The sequence below is a fragment of the Rattus norvegicus genome, chromosome 1, assembly GCF_036323735.1.
Source record: "Rattus norvegicus strain BN/NHsdMcwi chromosome 1, GRCr8, whole genome shotgun sequence".
Lineage (NCBI taxonomy): Eukaryota > Metazoa > Chordata > Mammalia > Rodentia > Muridae > Rattus > Rattus norvegicus.
Genome location: NC_086019.1, coordinates 79,125,305 through 79,148,741, shown reverse-complemented (window position 1 = coordinate 79,148,741; position 23,437 = coordinate 79,125,305). Strand labels below are relative to the sequence as shown.

The following is a 23,437-nucleotide window of genomic DNA, read 5'->3' as shown; positions in this document are numbered from 1 at the left end:
AAGGAGAAGCTTCTCTAATGAGAACTGAGAGAGTATCTGATCTATGGGATACAGTAATAAGTCAATGTTTTAATATTATGTTCATTTTGGAGAACATTATTGGTTCTCCCCTGGGGCCTATGACCTATGTAGCCACAGATTCTTGGACCTTTAGTAGTTCTAGGTATGGAATCTCTGCCATCCTCTGTGGATAGATATTCAGACTGTTTCTATCCCTAGATTACTATAGCTGTATGGATGTTCTTTCATAGTTTTTATTGTGGATGGATGTCTTCATTTTTCCTGAATAAACAAGTACCTAAGAGTAGACTTGCCAGACCAAGGTAGGAGTTCTGCAGAGAAACAGTGCAAATGGATGGACGAGTGATAGATGGATGAGTAAGTATACACAGGAATGGATGGATGGATAGATGGATGGACGGACGGACAGACAGACAGACAGACAGACAGACAGACAGAGAGAGACAGATAGGTGGACAGACTGACCACACTACTGGTACCAAGTTCTGTATTGGTTAACTTTTTATTTGAACTTAGGATTCTAAAGAGAGAAGCTGTAATGTTGGGTGGGGATGGGGGTTATGACAGCAGGAGACTGGAGCTTAAAGCTGAGAGATTACATTTCAACTGCAAGCATGAAACACAGAAAACAACCTGAAAGTTTCATGAGGCTTAAACTCTCAAAGTCCATCCCTAGTGACATACTTCCTCAAGCAAAGTACCTCCTTCTAAAGGCTCCATAACCTCTGCCACTAACGTGGGACCAAATGTTCAAGTCCATGAGTCTGGGGGAAAGGAAGCAGGCATTTCTCATTCAGTGCACCACAAGCAGACAAGCAGGCAGGCAGGCAGGCAGGCAGGCAGGCAGGCAGACAGACAGACAGACAGACACATACATACATGCATGCACACATACACGTATACATACACATAGATGGACACACAGATACAAATATATATTGAATTAAGTTTATGATGGGAATTGGCTCAAACAATTATGGAAACTAAAATGACCCAGAGAAGCAATAGGTTGGCTTTACCTTGTGTCTAAAGGCCAGAGAATCAGGTGTTCAAGTGTCCTACACCAGAAGAAGAGAATGTTACAGGTATGGTGAATTTACCCTTTTCTAATCCTCAATAGATAGGGGAGAGGCAAGAAACTTGCATCTGTGAGATGGGACTGAAATCTAGTCTCTAACAACTGCTCTCAGACATACCAAATGTGGATAAAGAAACAAAGTTGTACTAATAATCCATGTATCCCCCAACCCAGTCATATTAGCACATATAATTAGCAACTCTACCATCTGGACTCACACCAGGTAGCTCAGCTGTGACATCTAAGCTGTCAGTCACAACTATATGCTGGAAGGTCACCTATTCTCAGGAAGAGCCATTTCCTAAGTGTTTTTTATATCAAGAAGCAATCATTTCTTCCCATTACATACTCAAATAGAATATTTACTTATTTTAATTATTAATAGTACTTATGCATTGTACACTACAATATATATGATCTAATTCCACATATGACAGAAAACATGCAATATTTGCCCTTATAAATCTGGCTTATTTCACTTAACATGAGGATGTCCAGTTCCATCTAATTTCTTGCAAATAATGATTCATTCTTCCTTACTGCTGCACAAAATTCCATTGTATGTATACATAACACTTTTTTTAAAAAATCCATTCATCTGCTGACAGATATCCTGGCTGATTCTGTAACTTGACAATTGTGCATAGTGCAGTAGTAAATACAGATGTGTAGGCTTCTCAGGGATACCCTCACTTAAATATTTCCTTTTTCCTAAAGTCATAAACTATATTTCCTCTTTGCCTTACTTACTGCATGAACATGGGTAGCTATTATCAATAAGAGAGTGTGTTGCTTGTTTTTAGAACAAAAAGCAGTACCTGGAACAGAGCGGAGACCTGTATTGTGTATGAGGCATGCAGGACAATGAACATAGCTGATTACATTTAGTGAGAACCTACTATGTGCTAGAAGTGGGAAGCTGAACGTGGTGATATTTCCAGGGATGTTCACCTGCCTGGCTAACCAGTAAGGCTCTTATAGTCTCTCAGCAGAGACCTGCTCTCACCTTCCGTCAGGAAGGGCCAGGTACGAGGGCTCCCTAGAGAAGGTACATTACTACCCCTCCTGAGCCTCTCTCACATTTCTCTGCCTCAGCGTCACCATGCGCCCCCTTCGTCTGCTTGCCCCTTGCATGCCAGTGAGGCACAGTGTCTGGATAGACCAGAGCTTGCAGACCAGCCAATTCCAACCCACAGACGGGTTTTATTTGGCCCACACAGTCATTTTTTTAAATTTGAATTCACTTTAACATTTAAAAGCTGAGGGATTTTGCTTTAAAAATATCCAGATTTCAGTCTTGTTTGGAAATTTGGAACATCTGGTAAGGCTGGGTTCCTCTTCCCATATGGCAACCCTGGCTGAAACTAAATGGCATCACCATGTGTCCAGAACCAGCTTCTTTACACGCTGCTTCAATTAATGCCTGTGGGACCTGAGGTTATTTGGGAATAGTGTCCCCAGCTGGGGACTCTAAAAACAAACAAGGACCATATTTCCATATCCAGGTGAAAGAAACAGAGCAATGCCAGATGCAGGTCAAGCCAATAGACCTGTATCAGACAGTACCACACATCTTGATGTAATAGGACATGCGTCTTGAGTTTAGTCAATACCAACTGAAGCAATTCCTCAAAGAGGCTGCCTTCTGGGACCAAACCACACATGCAGGAGGCAGAGAGATGGAGACAAATAGAGTGTAGGAGCAGACAGAGAGGCAATCAGTTCAAATTCCCAACCTCTCTCTCCATCTCTTGCCCTCTCCCTCCTTTCTCTCTGTGTGTGTCTGTGCATCTGTGAATCTGTGCCAGATTACGGTTTCTCGTTGCAGCGTTTGGTCCTAGAAGTTGAGGTGCCACTACTTACCTTCTCTGGCCCTCACTTGTTTTTAAACTGACACAAAACATTTATCTTCTCGCTTTTATAGATAGGGAAATAAAGACTTCAGATTCAGAAGTCACTTCAAGTCGGTTAAAATGCCTCCAGCTGCTCATCTCAGAGTCTTCGCCTTTTCTAAGCTCCATGCAGACCATTTGGTTGGGATGGTAGGGGGTACAAGTCCATCCAACTTCTTACTTCTACTTGTTATTGTCATTATCATCGCCACCATCGCTGCCAGTATCACAAGCATCATTATTGTCACCACTAGCATTCTGGTCACCATCACTATCACCACCACGAACATTACTGACACCGTCGTCATGATCATCATCATCATCATCATCATCATCATCACATCACCATCAATCACTATCACCATCATTACCATCGCTAGTATCACCAGCAACATCACCACCCCCTCTTCAGCCACTATTATCAATACCATGGAGAATCTTGTCATCTGCCTCATCACCATCATCATTATCACCACCACCACCATCATCATCAGGAGCTGCATTAGGTTCACCATCATTATGACCATTATCACCACCACCATCACAATTCTGCCATCTCTATGACTACCATCTATATCACCAGGACCATCATAGTCAGCACCAACACAATCACCATTACTTCTCATGCTAGCCCTTCTCTGCTATCCTCAACCAAATGCAGGGAAGGGATAGGGAGGTCAACTCTTACTCTTTTCCATCCAACGCCCTCCTCAGTCAGACAGAAACACTACTGGGCATTCCAGGGGCAAAGATTAGCCCTCCTCTACACCAAAGGGACACTTGAACAGCAGCCTAGGGATGTTTGTTTTAGGTCACGCCAGAGACTGAGTGTGACCTAAATTCTTAGTGAAGGTCTGAGTGATGATTTCACGGTGGCCAGGTTCCCTCTAGGGTCTCCATAACTGCCTCCCATCATCTCTCTGTGTAACTTTAGTAGCTTCCCATAAGACCCAACACAAGTATTTTGGCTAGAAGATAGCTTTACAGTGAGTGGCAAGAGATGGGGGTTATTATATAGACTGAAGCAGTTTGGAGGAGATCGCAAACATGTGGGAAGTCACCATACATAGATGGGATGGGTCCCTATATAGCTAACTAGGGTCCTATTCAAAGCAGGTGGGGTCCTTATAATAAACAGTCTTCACAACGTGTGTAGGTCTTTCTGGAAGGGTCTGCCCACACAGGAGGATTTCTCTCTAGAAACTGTGTCCATATACAGGTTATGACAAAATGTGTCGCGGGGAAGGAGACTTTTACCTAAGCAGAAGCCGTCTTTACAACATTAAAATGAGGGATTTTTCATTGGCGCGCCTGGCTAAATGCTGCTCAAATACTAATGACCTTTATGGCAAGGTGAAGGTTTTACATAAGGATAAAGAGCTTGTGTGCTTCAAAGAGAAATCCCAGTATCCTGGCTCTTGTACGGACAGGGACAAGGCAGGCTAATCCATTTTGCTCTCAGCAAGCACAGCCCCTGCATACCACTGACTCGCAAAGACCACCCGCACCTGCTCAGGCAGCAGGTGGGAGCCCAGGAGAGGGCGGAGCAACGGGGCCCATTGCTCACGCCGCATTGCCTCCGGTGGCCACCAGAGGCAGCACTGAGGCGCTGCCTCGCCTCCCCCTCCCCAATCTCCACCCCCCGCCCTCCGGGCTCCTGCTCCCGGGAGCCCCGCAAACCCGGCTCCGCCCGCGCCCCGCACAGCACCGAGGCTCCCGGCCCGGTCCGCCCCGCTGCCCCTCCCCGGGGCCATGGGGGCACCCCCGGGCTACCGACCCTCTGCCTGGGTGCATCTCCTCCACCAGCTGCCCCGTGCCGACTTCCAGCTCCGCCCGGTGCCCAGCGGCTTTGCTCCCCGCGACCAAGAGTACCAGCAGGTGGGATGGCAAACCTGGGCCAGGTCCCCTGGGAACAGGAGGTTGGGTCAGAGTTCCAGCGTCTTAGGGGCTGGGGACCTGGCCTGCATTTGTGAGTACAAGTCCAAGATTAGAGGTAGAGAGCTCATACCTTGAGGTTCCCCTAGGTCGTGCGCTGGGGGGTGCAGACCCCTCTCTTCCTAGATAAGGAGAGCTGGGATCCTAGACTTCCCAGAGTCCTGAATGGGAGGAGATGGGGCCCCAGGATTTGGGTTTCTGAGACTTGCCTGGAAAGCCAGTCTCTAGGGTCATCTAAGGAAAGGTCCGTTCTTGAGGTCCCAGGAGAGAAGGACCCCGCCCCTACAGGATCCCAACTGGTAAATATGTCCCAGATTAAAAAAAGGGGGGGGGTGTGGTGGGGGAGAAAGGACTGAGAGAGGGAAGGCAGGGGAGGCAGCTGAGGTCTAGGACGAATTGATATCCTGAAATAGGGAATAGAGACCAGGGCTGGGGAAATCAGATGAGGTGAGATGAGGATTCAAGGTGCCTTCCGCCTGTCCCAGGAGGGAAGGGGTCTTTAGGGTGCCAGAGAGGGTTAGGATAGAGATGTGGTTAGGTTCTGGGCTAAGGAAGACAACAGGCCTGGGTCCGAGGTGGGTAAGGCTGGTGGTGGACCCTCACAGACTCTGGGGTCCGTAGGGAAAGAGGCACAGCTGCAGCTAGTGGGAGGTTGGTGGGGGGGGGGGGCAGAGGTGCTGTCCCCTGACCCAGTTTAATTCAAGTCCTTCACTTTGAGATTAATGAGGAGAAAAGCTTGGCTGAGCTGAGGGCCTAGTGGGGGGGCTGGGTGTTGGCCCTGCCCTCCCCTCAAGTGAGAACCTCTGTAGCTGACCCGGATGGCTTCTGGGAAAGGGGCACAGGGTTGGGAGAGCTTTGAGGGAGGGGGTTGTTCCCAGAAAAGCAGCAAGGGGGGTCGTGTGCTGGTGTGCTTGCTATTTGGGTCATGGCTGGCACAGCCTGAGCGGCTCCTCCCTGCCTACTCCACCCGCCCCCTCTCCCCTCCAAAGGAGGACCGCCATCCCCGCGCCCACAGCCACTTATACAATCACAGCCTCCAGCCGGTTGGTCCACCCACTCCCAGCCAGATTCACGGGGCTCATGGCTCTGGAGAGTTCCTCAGTCACTAGGGATCCCCCCAGAGCCCCCAATGCCACCATAGTTGCTTAGAACAGTTCACTCAGCCTGATACTCATCAGTCATAGTCGCAGCTGAGGCACACACAGTTTCTTCCCCGGGACACTATTCTTCATGGAAATGACCACTGTGAGCACAGAAAGACACACTATAAGAGACTCTCGGATAGGACCTGCACAAGCGTAATACCAGTCACATATAAGCAACACACTCACGTGTACACCATCACACATGGGCACACTCATACATTATACATACCTACCCCACCTCACATGTGTACAAGAGCGCATGCGCGCGCGCACGCACGCACGCACGCACACACACACACACACACACACACACACACACACACACACATGCTCAGTCTACTTAACACAACTCAATGACTGAAGCAGATCTATTCAGAAAATATTAATGCCCACAGGTATTCTGTCATATAGTCATGTAGCATGATCTACACAGACACCTTATGCTCCATATGCCCTCATCTGGTGGAAGGCAAATTCACAGCCACATCCGATACACTGCACACACGTGTCAGGTACACAAGTACTCGGGACAGGCAGCCATGGTTTAGGGACAGGAGCCCCTGGGATTGCTTGGTTGTAATTTCAGACCTCACACTGCCACTACCCTGCTATGTAACTCTAGAAAAACCATGTCCAGTCCTGGGCCTTTGAGAAGACATGAGACACAGATCTTCTAAAAGACCCTATCATATGCAGAGTCCACTGTTCTATAGTTTATTTGAGACATGGCCTCACTCTCTAGTCCAGACTGGCTGGAGTATATGTATATGTATATGTATATGTATATGTATGTGTATGTGTATGTGTATGTGTATGTGTATGTGTATGTGTATGTGTATGTGTATGTGTATAGCCTGAAATTGTGGCTGTTTTCTTGCCTCAGCTGCCAGAATGCTGGGGTTATAGGCATGTACCTGTAATCAGAGCCACCCTGCTCTGCAAGGTGTTTCCAGCTATCAACATCCTTTCTGCCTACCTTTTCTTTCCTCTATCCTTTGGGTCTCACTATATACTCTGCCCTGTCTGGTTTTTTTTTTTTTTATATATATATAGTTCTTTATATGCCTCTGTCTGTCTGTTCATCTCTGTTTGTCTCTCTGCCCTAAACCTTCTGGTGTTTTCTGTGTCTTATCTCTACATCTCTCTCTTCTTTCCTTAGCTGCCTCTTTCTGTCTGCATCTTCATCTCTTTTGCTCATTCAGCCTTCCTTCCCTATCTCCATTCCTGAGCCTTCTCTGTCTCTGTCTGTCTGTCTGTCTCTGTCTCTGTCTCTGCACACCCCCAACACACACACAAACACATGCACACACGAGTTGTCATGCCATCCCTGTTTCCATTCCCCAGCTCTGGGGTGACAGACTCAGTTGCAATGGGTGTGTGAGCTCAGCAGCAGGAGGGAAAGGGGTAAAAGGAGGCTACCTCTCCTGTTCTCCTGAAGTACAAAGATGGAAGCCTTCCTGCCTTTTATTCCCATATAGTTCATCAGCAAGTCCCTAGAATATGTTTCAGTTCAATTGCCTGGATGCAATGAGGAGGAAACCCAGGCTCAGAGAGAGGGGAGATCCCTTTGAGAGCACACAGAACTGAGCAGGGCTGGAACCCAAGGTTTATGTCCCCTACCTGGATACTGCCTCCAGAAACTTAGCCCTAAAATCTAGAGGGACCTCAGCTGTTAATGTGAGAGGAAATAGGTATTTCATCTTTCTCCTCAACCTGAGTACCATCAGAGGCTGGCTTGGGCCCCATACAGCTGAGGAGGAACTTCTTGTCTGGGACATGAAAGTGCTTTCTGAGGCTTCTCAACACCTCTTCCTCAGGCCCTGCTGCTGGTGGCAGCCTTGGCTGGGCTGGGTTTGGGCCTGAGCCTCATCTTCATCGCTGTCTACCTCATCCGCTTCTGCTGCTGCAGGCCTCCAGAACCCCCTGGGGCCAAGAGTCCCCCACCCGGAGGAGGCTGTGTCACCTGGAGCTGCATTGCTGCCCTTCTCGTGGGCTGGTAATGGGGCCCCAGGGTGGGTAGGGGGTGGGGACAGAGTTTCCTATACTTGCTGTAAGTCTTCTTCAGGCTACCTTGGGGGTACGAGCCCAGAGTTAGGAAGGAGAATCTCTAGCCACTAAGAGTGCCTGCCTGTCTTGTGAGTGAACTGATAGAGAGGCTTAAGGAGGATGAAGAGGTCTGCCTAGGAGTAGAATAGACAGCCTGCTACAGGTTTGGGGGTTTCAGTGGTTCTCTCATTGGCCAATGGTGCTACCTAGGGGAGTGAGATACTCTCTCTAGACTTCATTTTCTCCATCTATAACATGTGTTTTGCAACACTACCCATACCCTAGTTACACTAAGAATAGACTAGAGTGCACAGTGTGTGAGTCCTGGAGGTCCCCTCTGAATGTTAACACTGATCAAACTCATTCATTCATTCATTCATTCATTCATTCATCAACTTATTAATTCAACAACTGAGCATAACTAGTCTGTGCCAGGCACTGGACATGCCACAGTAGGCACTCTGTGATTTCAGACAGAGTTCCAATCAGGCAAACAGACCTCACAGGGTCATCACCAGGAGCACCTACTCAGCCTACACTAAAGCTGTGTCTGAATCCTTCTGGTGATGAGAGCTGTGCTCAAGATTGCCACATCTGGTCCTGAATGAGGGAGCCTCAGGAAAGGGAAGTACATGACTTTTCAAGCCTATGTGGTTTAAGGCAAGTGGAGAGTCAGACTCAGGGTATAAGAAGCCTCCAGAACCCTCAATAGGAACTCCCTTCATCAAACCAAGATTGCTGGCTCTGAGTCCAGCCCCTAGGTCATGGCTAGTTAGGGTGCTGAGACTTTCTGGGGACCTCATAGATGGCCAGCACAAGTCCTTTAGGAATATGGTGTCCCCTCCTCAGTCTGGGCTCAGGGCCACTCTTCCTCTTTGTAGGAAGAAGAGGGTGTGTGTTTGGGAGTATATGGGGGTTGGGTGCCCTATATCCAAGATTTTTTTTCTCATAGGGCTCTCCAGAATGGGGGTGGATGGGGTGTGTTAACAAAGGCCCAGTGGGGGAGAGACACAGCCCCAGCCCCCTCAAAGCCTGGGAACAAGAGGAGCTTTGTAGGGTTCAGAACAATGGGGCAGGGGCACTAGGCTCCCATCCAAGGTTTGGGGTGGGGCCTGTGTAGCCCAAGACTGGGAACTGTGAGGGCATCAGGCTCTCGCCCCCCTCCAGTGTGAAGTACAGACTAAGGGAGGAAAGTGGGTCCCCATATTCAAGCTCTACAATGGAGGTCTGTGTGTTGGCTGGGCAGAGACAGGGGCCCAGCTCTTGGCCTGGCCTCCAGCCCTCCCTCCCACATTCTCTCACTCAGTCTCTTCCAGCTGGCCAGATGCCAAGATCCCTGGGCATCATAGGGGAAGGCTTAGAGCTCCAGGCACAATGTCTTTTACAAAAGAAAAGGGTCTAGGGCCTGGAGGAGGAAGGGGCAAGGAACACCTGGGCTAGAATAGACAGCTGTTGGCCTAATGATTCCTAAGACAAGGCTGTAAATACTGAATGCCTTTGCAAAGGATGTGGGAGTTGGTTGTGAGCTGATCATAATTAGGAACTGATAACCTTTAATCCAGGGCTAGCAAGGCAAAAACCAGGGTTCCACTCTGGGGAGGTGTGAGTTAAATCTGGGGGCTCCTTCTTTTCCACCACTCCACCCACCATTAGCATCACAATGACGTCTCTCCAGCAGGGGGGAGCGAGGTCTTCCGGTTACCTTGGCAACTGGTGGAGGCCAACCTTGACTGTTCTTTTTCCCACGGAGGATGAACCAATAGGGTGGATGCAGAGATTGGATAGGCAAATGAAGAAGCGGGGAGGACGGGTATGTGTGGAGGCATGGTGCCACCCTCCAGGGTCTGAGACTGGTTGGTATTTCTTCTTTCCTTTCCCTTCAGTGCAGGCATTGGCATTGGTTTCTATGGTAACAGCGAGACCAGTGATGGGGTGTCCCAGCTCAGCTCAGCACTGCAGCATGCCAACCACACGCTCAGCACCATTGATGACTTGGTGAGGGATCCAGCCACTGACCAGACTGCAGACTCACACCCCAGTTGATCTTCACATGGGGATGTGGTCCCCCACTGGAGACCAAAAGCAACCAAATCGAAGCAGATTTCAGACCAAAAATTGAATCCCCAGATGCAGAACTGCAAACCTTAGACCTGCAGACCTTAGACCATATGTTCAACCCCAACCCAGCAAACTGGAGCTGGATCTAGAAGATTCAGAGTGAGCCTAAGGACTCACATCCAGCTCCAGGCCTGCACTTCAGTTTATATTCCAAGCTAGAGACCCTGTCCTTGGCCCAAATGCAAGTTCAGGATCCCCCACCCCCAACCCCACCCCCACAGTGAGATTTTATGCTCCCAGGATTCCAGAGCTCAGGGCTAAGATTGCAGCCCACTTCCAACCTTGAAGTTCAGTACCTACTAATCAGATTTAGACCCCAACCTCAAACAGGCAGATGCAGGCTTCAGACCTAAGATTCCCCCACCCCTTTCTTTTCTACCTAATTTCAATGCTGGGATTAGAATCTTCACCTTGGACTCAAGCACCCTGACCAAATAGAGCTCTTGACAAGACCTGGGAGCCTCACCTTGACTCGCCTTCTCCTCAGTCTCCAGATGCCCCAGACCCCAGATCTCAGGCACTCCTCAATCCTCATCAACATCCCCTGCCTCCCCCCCCCCCCACCTTATCCCTCATCCACAACCCTAGACTTTGGGAAAATATGATGACTATGTCCCCTTCCCAGGTGCTGGAAACGGTAGAGAGGCTGGGTGAGGCTGTGAGGACAGAGCTGACCACCCTGGAGGAAGTGTTGTCAGAACGCGTGGAGCTGGTGGCTGCCACCCGGGGAGCCAGAAGGCAGGCTGAGGCAGCAGCTCAGCACCTGCAAGGCCTAGCCTTCTGGCAGGGAGTGTCCCTGAGCCCAGTACAGGTGGCTGAGGATGTGACTTTCGTGGAGGAGTACAGGTGAGAGAAGGATTTTCCTATTTATTTTTTTTTTAAGCATTGTGGTCTCAAACTCTATCCTGGGGCATGTGGGATAATAGCTAAAGATAGTTTAATTTGTCCCACTGATTGAAAAAGAAACTGCTGGCTCCTGGTGGGTGGAGAACGGATGCTGTCCATCATCCTGTAGGCCAGCCCCATTGTGGAGAATTACCCAGTTGTGAATGTAAAACAAGGCTGATATACTCAGCTGTGACAACATCGGCCAAGTGATTGAGGGCCCACCCTCATAGTTATATACCCCATCAGTGATCAACCACTTCTCTCATTCATTCACTCACTCAGCCATTCCATGAATCATTCATCAGGTACATCACCATTCCACACAGTTGCTCCTGGACTAACCCTAGTAGCAATCCTACGTAGATTATTCCGAAGGCAACAATGTTCATAGTGCAACTAACTACTTAATTTAACACCTGGTGATTGAGGACCTCAGCTTCAGGAGGCCATTCTAGATTTGTAGGTCTTAAACAAGTTTCTTTCCATCCCTGAGTCTCAGTTTCCCCACCTTAAAGTGAGTCCCATGGTGCATAGCTCAAAATGGATTGTGGTGAGTTAGTTAATAACTTAGAGTGTCTGAAACAAAGAGCACACAATGACAGATAAGACAGTAGCAGTAAAATAGATATACCAAGCAGTGGAGATAACATAGGAAATCCCACATAGGAGGGACTCTTCTCAGCTGGGAGAGCAATATAAAACAGGTCTATGAAGCTAGGCCTGGTGGTAAAGGCCTGTAATCTCAACTGCTCCGGAACTCAAGGCCTGTTTGGGCTACAGGTTTCAAGGCCAGTATGAATAACTTAGTGAGACATTGTATCCAAATAAAAAGTAAAAAGGCTGAGGATGTGATAATGGAAGAATATTTGCCTAGAATCTGTTGATAAGGGATTGAGGGTGTGGCTCAGTGGTAGAGCCCCTGCCAGGAATCCCCCAGTTGAAGAGCTAGGAATATGACTCAGGGATAGAGTTGCCTACCTAGCTTGTGTGAGGCTCTATGTTTGGTTCGGTGGTTAACAGCACTTGCTGTGCTTTGCTTGTAGAGGACGTAGGTTCAGTTCCCTGCACTCATATGGTGGCTCACGACTATCTATAACTTCAATTCCGTGGGATCCAAGATTTTCTTCTCACCTCTGCAGACACCAGGCATGAATTTGGTAGACATACCAACAAAACATATGTAGGCAGAATACCTGTACATATAAAATAAAAATACTTTTAAAAAGCAAACACATTTTCTGTAAGGTGGGTAATGAGTGCTTTGGAGCAAATTAAATAAGAAGGGGCTTGTCTGGAGACAGCAGGGTGTTTGGAAGGGCCATACTAAAGGGTGGTACTTGAGGGGACAGGACAAGCTATGTAGCCCTCTGAGGCAGCCATCTATCTCAGCAGCCAACACAACCAGGCTTCACCTACTCATAGTTATCCCATTCCTGCTGGCTTTGAGCTGATACCCCTGAATCTACTATTCCCGAGCAGGGGGCCATGCTCCCTGGTCCAAGCACACTGGGGCTGAAACAATCCCAGCTGAGGATACATGGTGGGGCATCAATTCAGTGGGAGGCAGGCAGGTTCTGTGTCATGGTTACTAGGATCCTGGGAGCTTGGTTGGGAAGGTAGTGGTAGGTGTGAGTATGATTCTAGGAAGATGCTCTGTAAAAGTGTCTGACATTAGACAGGCCCTCAGCAAATGCATCAAGGCCACAGAGGTTGAGTCTGGCGGTGTGGTAAGGGACAAGGACTCAGGCTGCAAACCACACCTCCATGGGAACTGCTGAGAATGACACCATTATTGAGCATTTATATTGTGCCAAGCACTGAACTGGGGCCGTCCAAGCATCCCCCCCTGCAGTACTGGTGTGTTACTTACTTAAGTACTATATAGTGTTCAAAGCCCCCTGGATAGTGATTTATCCAACATAACTGCACCCACAAACCAATTCATCCACCTGACAACAAATTTTGAGGTTGATCCTGTTATGCCCCCTCATGTTACTGGTAGGGAAACTCTGTGAACCATCAAACAGTTCACAGAGCTAATTGGGTAGTTGAGACCTATGCGCCATACCTCTGAAATATTCAGATAGGTCCCAGGTGACTGACCCTAAAGTGCTGGGTTGGGGATCCTGTTCAGAGAGGCCAATGACTGTGCCCACTACCACAGAACTTCTATGTGAATTGGGTAGGGTACCAGGTGCTTCACTTCCACACCTATGCTGCAGAACACTCCAGAGTCTTGTGAGCCATTTCACCAGGTAGCAGGGAGGTTACAGGACCAGACTGGGTTGGGGTGCCACTAGCCTCTAAGATTCACTGTCTTGGCCCTTCTTTCTACAGGTGGCTGGCCTATGTCCTCCTGCTGCTCTTGGTGCTTCTGGTTTGTCTCTTCACCCTCCTGGGCCTGGCCAAGCAGAGCAAGTGGCTGGTGGTTGTGTGAGTGGAGCAAATTTCATAGGAGAGGGAAACAGGCCCCACCATGTATCCTCAGCAAGCAACGTGCTAAAGCCAGGAGAAAGACAATGATAGCATTTGCCGTAAAGGGGGTGGGGAGGGGTTGATCTCTGATATGCCACATATGTTTTTCCCTTTGGTCACCTCAAACCCATGGAGGAAATGCTACCAGGTCCCCTGTATGGCAGGTGAGAGACCTGAGGTAATATTCGGGCATGTAGGACCTATGCTCTTACTGCACAGTTCTCTGTATGCCAGACACAGCCCTTAGGATTTCATAGAACTCTCACACTAATCCTTGCAGGGAGGTAGGCACTGTTCTCTAGTAGTAGGAGGTGGTGGACCCAGTGTGACTGGGTTACTTGTTCAGGACCACAAAACCAGGAAGTACTGTGATAGGGCTTAAATTCAGCCTGCCCATCATTGGCAGAACCCATGCTCCTTCTGCCCTGGTACCCACTGTCTTTGGAATCTCCCTGAGAAAGATGTCCAGCTACTGCTTCAAAGCCAGGAGACTGATAAAAAAACACACTGTGCTGAGCAAGTATATGACCTGGTCTTTCAGTTTACAACAGCTGTCAACCTCTCCTACCACCCTATGACCCAGAATTATTCTACCTGTCACAGCCCTGGACATAAGCCAAGCCTTAAATAGTCAAGCTCTTAATTTCAGAAATCAACTCTGAACCAATCCCCATACTTTACAGCTTGGTGGTGGAGAGGAACTAGCTAAATAAAATGGGCTGTGGAAGGGCCTGGAAGCTATCTCAGAACCTACCAGACCCTGTGCAGTTAAATCCCAGGAAATTCAGCCCAGCGGTGAACAGCTGCCTCCTAGGGTTCAGGAACAGTTGGGATAGTGGCTACTGACCTGGCAGCCAAGGCCTTCCTCTTTCCTTTTCCAACTGAACAGATGTTGTATTTGACGTCAGTCAGTCATGGGTCTTACCCCACCCTTTACTCCCATGCGCCTGACTCTAATCCCCTAGGCTACAGAGGTTGGTGGGTACTGGGGAGGGCTGTGATTAGATATGGGGTGTAGAAAGAGGCAAGGCTGATTAAGTTCAACCACCTCCCCCCAAGGATGACCGCCATGAGTCTCCTGGTGCTTGTCCTGAGCTGGGGTTCTATGGGCCTAGAGGCTGCCACAGCTGTGGTGAGTATGGGGCTCTGGATTCAGGGGTTCTGATCCGGGGGTGGTTGTGACCTGGTTAATGCCATAAATCCTAAGGTGTAGGGGATCATGATCACAGTTCTGAGATCTCGGCCTTAATTGCTGGATCCAAAGAGAGCAGAGGCTGGTGCTTAGACTCATCAGCCTCAGCAAAGCTTAAGTCTGGACCCCTAGGTCTGAGGGAGGAGGGTTGGGGCCTGGACCTCTGAGTTCCGTGGAAATATGAAATTGAACATTCTGATCCTTTCCTGCTTCCTTCATCAGGGTCTCAGTGACTTCTGCTCCAACCCAGACACCTATGTGCTGAACTTGACCCAGGAGGAGACAGGAATCAGTTCAGGTGATTCCGAGAAATCCCTGCTGTCCTCAGCACTCCCTCCTATCCGCCCCCCCCCCCCGCCCCTTCCATTGTAAGGTAGAGAGCAGCAGCATCTACCAATCCTGGCAGGATGGGGAAAGGGTAGAATCAAAATGCCTGTGGGTATGACCAGACAAGGGGAAGTGGGCCCTGGGCCTCAGTGATAGGAAGGTTGGACTGTGGCACAACAAGGAAGCATAATTAGGTCAGTTGAATCTGCTTCCAGATATGGCCGAAGCAGAAGGGGTGAGCGTATGGGGTGTGATATTATCCACCTATAATCCCAGCAATTAGGAGGTTGAGGTGTGAGGTCAAGGACAGCCTGGGTTATCTAGACTTGGTCACACCTTGTTCTGAAACAAAAACAAACAAACAAACAGACAGACAGACAAACAAAAAAGAATGGAATTGAGGATGTCCCTCCATTGGTAGAGTGCTTGTCAAAGCTGTTTGATCCCCAGCAACACATAAAGCTTGCCTTGTGCCCAGCACTCAAGAAGTAGAGGAAGAAAGGTCAGAAGAGTTAAAGGTCATCCGTAGCTACATAGAGGGTTCAAGGCAAATCTGGGTTACTTGAAACTGTCCCCAAAACAACAGACTGAACTGAACAAGACGGAGGAAGAGGAGGGATCGAAAGGAAAAGGGAGGGTGAAGGGGAGGGAAGAACAGAAGGAGGGGAAAGCAAAGGGGAGGGAGGGAGAGAGGAGGGAAGGAGTGGGGAAGAGAGAGAGAAAAGGGAAAGCATGGAAAACGACTAGCAGGTCTTTGAGACCCCAATAAAGTTTCAAACTGGGTGTGGAATGTCCCCAGGGCTTTAGCCCTCCAGATTTGCCCAGGGAGAGCCTGGGCGCCCAGGCTTATAGCCTGCTCCTTTCTCTCCCTCCACTTCAGACATCCTCAACTATTATTTCCTGTGCAACCAGGCGGTCTCCAACCCCTTCCAACAGGTTAGGACTGTGGGCAAAAGATGTGGGCACTGAGGCGATGGCTAATGTGGAGCCTCAAGGGCATGTGCTGGGCTATGCTAGAGGCTCCAGGCTTCCATGGGAGGTGGAGGGTACTGAGGCCCAGAGTTGTATAGTCAATGGCATGATGGACACCTTGACCTGAGTCCTCCTTTCTTTTATCACCCTGCAGAGGCTGACTCTGTCCCAGCGTGCTCTAGCCAGCATCCACTCTCAGCTGCAAGGCCTGGAGCGGGAAGCTAGCCCTCAATTTCCTGCTGCACAGGTTAGGTCAATGGACCAGCCGGAGAGGAAAAAAGGGCTGAACCCGGTGAACCTCTGGGATGCTGGCCCCACTCACATAAAGGGGCAGATTGACTGGGTCAGATAGACTCGAGGAGCTGGCCCTTCTCCAAGTAGGCAGGATTTCATGTTATGTGCAAACTTTTGGAAAGAGGTGGAGTAATAGAGTTGAGCTAGTCTCTGGGACAGAGCCTACAGGAAGGGGTTGCAGCAAGAAAAATCCACATTTCTTTTAGTTGTAGGACAACAGTGGAGGTAAGAGGGTCTAGGGTGTGTCTGAACCTATATAAAGAGGAAGGGCTGGTCCCTTTGGGAGGTAGGGTCCTTGGGTTGAGGACAGGGCCTACTTTACTGGGTAGCAAAAGAGAAGAAGGTAACTGTGTCCCCTCCCTCCCACTGCAGAAGCCCTTGTTATCCTTGGAGGAGACGCTGAATGTGACAGAAAGAAGCTTCCACCAGTTGGTGGCACTGCTGCACTGCCGCAGTCTGCACAAGGTACTCTCTAGGTGCTAGCCAACCCAGTCTCTTTCTCCCCCTCCCCTTTGCTTTCTCTTCTCTTCCCCAGTCTCCTTCCCTTCCTCTCCTCCTCCTCTCTCTTTTTCTCCCTCCCCTTCCCTCTCTCACTACCCCCTTCTCCTCTCTCACCACCACCTCACCACCCTGCTCTGTGTTCATCTTCCACCCTCTCCCCTCCTCCTTGAAAGCCTCTCAGCCACTTAAGCCCTGCAATGAAAGCCCAGGCAAGCCCCCGGTTCCCTAGATTGAACGCTAGCTAGCCAGATATCTCTTGATGTGAAAGGGGCAAGAAAAGGTGAAGGCAGGGGCAAGGCAGCCTGTGAGCCCACCATGGGCTCAGCTGTGGTCTATTTGGCCTCAGGAGCAAGCCAGCATTTCTGAGTGTTGTGAAGTAAGACTCTCACCCTCACCACTTTCCCTGGTTACAGTCTCCCACAGTGACACCCTCCATGCACATAGGCTTTGCCATGATCCTGGCTCTACAGGATTCACTGGTCACTGACCCCTCCATAAACAAGATCAGGATGACTTTTTTCTTTTATAATTCTGGGGGGACTGTATTCAGATACCCCTGCCTATTATATTTATACCACTGATTTATACCTGTGGGATGGGGGAGGGCAGGCGGGGGGCGGGGGGATGGGGGCCTTGTCTAGCTTAGGCTTGCTTCAAACTAGCTGCATAGTAGAGAATGACTCTAAGTTCTGATCGTTCTGCCCATACCTCCCTCCTGAGATTACAAGTTTGTGGCATCTCACCCAGTTTATGAGGTGCTGAGGATGGAACCAAGTGCTTCATGCATCTCAGACAAGGATTCTACTAGCTGAGTGCTACATCTTCAGCACCCAGACTTTATAAAAAGTACATTTCATCTTGAGCCAAAGTCTCAGTAAGTGGCCCAGCTAGGCCTTGGACTCTTCATCGTCAGACTTTAGCCCTCCGCCCCACCCCCCACTAGCTGGAATGAGAAGTGTTTCCAGACCCAGCAGGAAATGTTATGACCTTGTTTTACAAACCCAGAGGCTGGAGAAGGTGATTGAGTGGTTTGCCCAGAAGGCAAAGACCTCATGGAAGGGCACTGAGCTGCTTCTGAAACTGTTTTACCCAAGGGCTCATTGTAACTCAGATCTGAAGGACACCAGCTTCTTCACTACCTTCTGGGCAGCTTGTCTGCCTTAGAATTAGGATACAGACTCAGCAAACAGACTCTTCCCCACAAGAAGACCCAAGCAACACTAGGATATCCTTGTCCCAAACCACTATTTGCTGGGTATCCAAAGTTTGAAATTAATGGGGCATCCTGCCCCAGAGGAATCAGTGTATAACACAATACCAAAGAGGAAGCCAAGGGGCAGGAAGTTGGGGGTCCTTGCTCTATTGCACCCCAAGTCCTGCTTTATGACTTATGCAGATGTTGATCTCCAATTCTGATTCCAAGATGACCAAGGGGAGGGGTGAGGGGTCAGAGTCTGCACCCAACATTGATAAACCACATGACCATGTATTGGTTCCCCATGTAGGCCTTAGTTTCCTCACATGTTAAAATTAAGGACATGACGGAGGACATTGCTCAATCAATTCAATATTTGCCACACAATTATGAGGGCCTGAGTTCAATCGCCAAGAAACCAGGTAAAAAGCCGAGAATATGGTGCTGGTTTACAATCCCAGCACTGAGGAGGCAAGAGACAGGTGGCTATCTGAGGTCTGCTGCCTGCCAGCCTATCCCACTCAGTGAGTACCAAGTCCCAATGAGAAAGCCTGTTTCAAAACCAAACAAAATCTTGCTGGCTGTGGTACGTGGCTTTAATATAGGCACATGGCAGGCAGTGCCAGACATATGTCTGAGTTTGGGGCTAGCCTGGTCTGCAGAGCAAATTCTAGGACAATGGGTACTACAAAGAGAAACTCTTGTAACGAAACAAAACTGTGTTTGACCTTTGACTCTTTCTCCCACCTGACATGAAAAGGCATAGAAACATCTCTTCCACACAAGCATAAAAACATAAACATACACACAAAATGGAGATAAGAGACACCAGGCTAAGAAAGGGTGAGCTGGGTATGGGCTCTCATCACAGCCCTGCCAGAGGCTGAGGCAGAGGCAGGCAAATCTCAGTGAGTTTGAAGCCAGCCTAGTCTACAGAGGCAAGGGGAGATGTCTCTGAAACCTAAGGGACTTGGTACTGGATGCAGCTTTACCCTTTCTGGGCCGTGTATAAACAGATTAGCTACTCTGGGCTCTAGCGTCTCTCCACCATTGCCAAAGGCAGCATTACATGGGGTTGCAAGAATGTAAGGACCTGACGCAAACATAACTGGTTATTGTCCTGGTCGCCTTCTCACCCCATGCCTTCCTAACTCAACAGTATTTACCCCAATGCTTGAACCAGGAAGTCAGGACTCCCTATTCTCACATTCCGCTGCATCTGCTGCTCATAGAGCCCGCACTGCATCAGGCCCCAGCCCTCCTCACCTCTTGCATGCCCATTTTGCTCATTCCATCTGTCCAATAACAGCTGGTGATCCTTTCAAACACAATCGGATCAGTCTTCATCTAAAAACCCTTTCATGAATCCCCCTCCACATGGATTAAAGCCAGGGCTCTTGGCACTGACCTAGTAGGGGCCTGTATAGACACTCAGCCTTGGTGTTTCTACCTGTCCCCCACATCAGCCCAGCCACGTGCCTCTGACTGGACCTGACCATCTCTGCCTGTCTCCTGGTGTCCTTTTCGCATGGCCTCTGCTATGTACTGCCTTAACATCTTCCTGTCTTACCAGCTCACTGACCTCCACAGTAGTTGCCCGGGTCCCATGCACTTAAGGTTGCCAATGCTGGTGGCATGCCTGGAACAAGGGAGGACTAGTCCATCCTGGCAGAATGTTGGCTGTGCCACTGGGCATCGAGGTTACAGAGGCTCTGCTGGCCTCCACGATGGTGGTCACAGTAGCCAGTCCTGTTTGCATGTCTATCATGTGGACACCCAAACCTAAGTGTTATGTAAGCCAGCAATCTGCAGGAGCCAGGGGACATCTGACAATGTGTGAGCATGTGGCTGCCACAAGTGCAGGAATAGATGCTGCTGGCGTCCTCGTCTGTCAATAGCATGTGGACAGAGCAAAGATAGGCAGGGTTGAAGATGCTGGGAGAGCAGTTCGTTCTCTAGGTGCTGAGTGGAGATGCTAGGTCACTTTGCATGTGGGGAGCAGGGACTAAGATAAAATAGGGGTGGGGTGGGTTGTTGGGCTGCTGTTCAGCAACGGCACAAGCTGAGTATACAGATGACTTTCCATGTTCAGAACAGCTCTCTGACAAAAGACTACACTTGGGCATAGTCTGGGTGACAGCCAGGTAAATGGATGGTTGGCCCTATGTATGAAATGCATGTGTACACACGCTGAGCCTCCTTACCCTCTGCCTCAGGACTATGGCTCAGCACTCCGAGGCCTGTGTGAAGATGCCCTAGAGGGCCTGCTGTTCCTGATGCTCTTTTCTCTCCTGTCTGCCGGGGCCCTAGCCACCACTCTTTGCAGCCTGCCCCGTGCCTGGGCTCTCTTCCCACCCAGGTCAGCAAGGGAGAGAGGGTAGGGTCCCCAGGGAGGGGACAGGAGGCAGTACCCAGGGCCACTGATGGGGATGGGGCAGCCTCCTGATTGGTTTCCATCCTGCTTCTCTGCCACTCCCCACATCACACTTCAGTGATGACTACGATGACACAGACGATGACGACCCTTTCAACCCTCAGGTATAAACCCTCCTCTGAAGGGAAGAGGACTGGGGCCTGGGATCCTGGGTCTAAGAGAAGAAAAAATGAGTATTGCATTCCTAGGTCTGGGAAGAGAGAAAATGAGACCAAACCTCTGGTCTGAGATCCTATGGGAAGAGGGATGAGTCTTGGGCGTGAGGGAGGAGGTCTGGGGTCTAGATCCTGGGCCTGAGGGAAGAAGGAAGGGCTCCACAGTCCACAAGAGATTCTGTATGTCTTTTCTGTCCCTGTTATCCTGCCAGGAATCCAAGCGCTTTGTGCAGTGGCAGTCTTCCATCTGAGCCCCCCTGCCAGTGTGGCCTGCCTCTCCTCTTTGGTAAGCTTCAAGTACCGTCATGTGCAGTTGGGTCTTGGATCTCCCCTACAGTTGTAGTAGCTCTCTTATGCTGGGTGGGTGTCCACGGGAGTATCTCCTGCCAATGTCAGCTCTTCATCTCTCCCTCTTTCTCTAGCTCCTTTCCTTGGCTGCTGGAGAAGGCCCCACTAACCTGACCTTGGCTGGGCTCTGACCATTAACACTGCTGGCTATGGACACCTCACATAGGATGACATCCTGTTCTGGCCCTAACACTCCCCCATTCCCATTTCTCCTTAGCACAGGTGGTTGCTGGGGTGGCACAATAGAGACCAGGGCTGTCTGGGAAGGGAGCTGACCATACAGCGTGGTGTTCCTCACCTCCGGGTACCAGCCCTGTCCTTGGAGGGATAAAGCTGGACACAGGTGCAGGCATGGCCATTTCCTGCCATATGCCAGTGATCTCAACTGATGGCACTAACTTGGAAGAGGGCGGATTTGAAATAAAAGGGAAGACTTTATTTTACAAGTACCTAGGTCCTTCTTATCACCCCTGCCCCAATCCTGGAGAAAGAAGTCTTGACTGGGCTAGGGGACTCCTCTGGTGTTTGAAAGGCAACTCTCCTCTTGTCCAGGCTCAGCACTGCTTTGCTTCTGAAAGTCACGTGTGAATCCTGACAAGGGGGAAGAAGCAGATCCCAGAAGAGAGTAAGCCTAACACTAAATTAAACATGCGTGCATCCACAGGAAGAGTCAACCTTCCAGTCACGTGGAATGTTCAAAGCCTGCTGGGATTAGGAACGGTGTGGAATCGAATCAACTTGCTTCCTAGCAGCTCATATCCTACACAAGAACGTCAGAAAACTAACGCTTGTTTCAGGATAGGGACAGAAATCTTCAGAGAGAAGTAGAATATTTGCTCGTAATGCTACCACGGTGATGTAAAGGGAGAAGGTTTAAGGAAGATAATATAAATCCAGACAGGAAAAGATGAGGCAATCATCAAGTTGTCAAGTAAAAACAAACATGGCAGAGTCAAAAGGGAAATTTATTGTCTGGGGAACAATTCCTATGTAGTTCTTATTTGTTAAAAAAAAAAAAAGTAGCACACATGACAAAGGAAAACATTGTTGTTAATAGATAAACATAATTCAAAAAGCTTCTATTATCTAACAAAAAACAGACCAACTCAATTTAGTAATAAGTAACTGAGATGAACGTACAAGGAAACAAAATCCCCAAGACAAAGGATAAAACTGGGGATTTTTGGTTTTCATTTTGGTTTTTGGTTTTTTGAGACAGGCTTTCTTTGTAATAGACCTGGGTGTCCTGGAACTCTTTGTAGACCAGGCTGGCCTTGACCTCACAGAGAACAGCCTGCCTCTGCCTCCCTAGTACTGAGATTAAAGCATGTATCACCATATCACCAGCTAAAATGTTCAAGTTCTAATGATTAGCAAACACGATGTGCTACTTTCCCCTTTCTAGTACCTACTTGTTGTGGACTTTAAAGTGGGGTGTTGGCTGGTGCTAGTCTGGAGGCTCAGGGAAAAAGTTCTCTGAATATGCTGCTCAGAGGCGGTGAATCACCAGCTATGTGAAAATAATAATTAAAACAAACAAACAAAACAAAACCCTGCTCACATCTCTTAACCTGGTAATCCTTTGGGGCACAAGCTTCCAGTAAGAGATGAACAGGCAACCCTTGGCTCAGTTAAACCCTGGAGACAGAAATGTTCACAAAAGGAAGAACAGTAATGTAGAGCAGGATCCTCAAGTTCACAGTGGCAAGTGGGGTACAGAGGCACCAGGGGTATCCCTGGCCCTGTGCTGGTTGGAAGCCTCTGGGTCCTAGACCTGGCACCACTATGTTAATGTGGACAAGTTATCTGACTGGTTGAACCTCAGTTGAATGGTGAAGCAAATGGGTATCATAAATCCAGAAAACAGCTCTTGACATGATAGGTAATAAGCAGGATAAATGCAGCATGATGTTCTGGGTTACATTCTGGTGCACAGAAAACATTAGTAGGAAAAGTACCCACTTCTAAAGTCTGCGGCTTAGTTCAGAGTATTAAAGCAATGTCAATTTCTTACTTTTAACAAATAAACCATGGTGAATTCGAGGTGTGGAATCTAGCAATAGGGGAAACTGGGCAGTGTGCTCAATTCCTGTATTACCTTTGCAATTTTTATTTCTGTAAACTTAAATTTATTCTAAAATAAAAGTTCATTATAAAAAGGAGATGGGAAGAAACCTACCAACCTAACACTAGCAAATGATACAAAATTAACCAAGTGTTGTTTCATTACCAAAAGTTGCTTGTACAATGTGAGACCAGAAATTGGTCTATAAGGTACTGTCTCATAGATTATTTAACCGGGGATCCCAAATTGGACTGCACAATTCAATCACTCTCACTGTAAACCGTGGGCTTTAAGTGGCAGCTCACACTTTACATTTCATAGGAAGGAGGCGGATTTCTGAGTTCCAGGTCATCCTG

The 23,437-nt window shown here is 48.9% G+C and overlaps 2 protein-coding genes across 8 annotated transcripts in view; one reads left to right on the top strand and one right to left on the bottom strand.

The window, feature by feature from the left end:
* The window catches only part of Lair1 (leukocyte-associated immunoglobulin-like receptor 1), a 120,697-nt gene extending 112,805 nt beyond the window's left edge, over positions 1–7,892 (bottom strand). For both annotated transcript variants that reach the window (XM_063272104.1, XM_017589623.3), the window contains exon 1: positions 5,000–7,892. The gene's annotated coding sequence lies outside the window, so the exon portion shown is untranslated. The remainder of the gene's footprint in view (positions 1–4,999) is intronic.
* Positions 4,605–23,178, top strand: Ttyh1 (tweety family member 1). Of its 6 annotated transcripts, none has more exons than XM_006228216.5 (14): positions 4,605–4,869; positions 7,889–8,067; positions 10,001–10,112; positions 10,861–11,081; positions 13,461–13,556; positions 14,658–14,730; positions 15,013–15,088; positions 15,998–16,053; positions 16,244–16,336; positions 16,756–16,848; positions 20,296–20,438; positions 20,572–20,617; positions 20,881–20,954; positions 21,569–23,178. In XM_006228216.5, the coding sequence occupies exons 1-13, from the start codon at positions 4,744–4,746 to the stop codon at positions 20,917–20,919; spliced, it is 1,353 nt and encodes a 450-aa protein (XP_006228278.1). In that variant the 5' UTR covers positions 4,605–4,743; the 3' UTR covers positions 20,920–20,954; positions 21,569–23,178. The 6 variants fall into 6 exon arrangements, with proteins under 6 accessions (XP_006228278.1, XP_063139114.1, XP_063139109.1 ...); XM_063283044.1 differs by having other exon boundaries at positions 21,681–21,853; NM_001106225.1 differs by having other exon boundaries at positions 4,651–4,869; positions 21,091–22,566.
* The last annotated feature ends 259 nt before the right edge of the window (positions 23,179–23,437 follow it).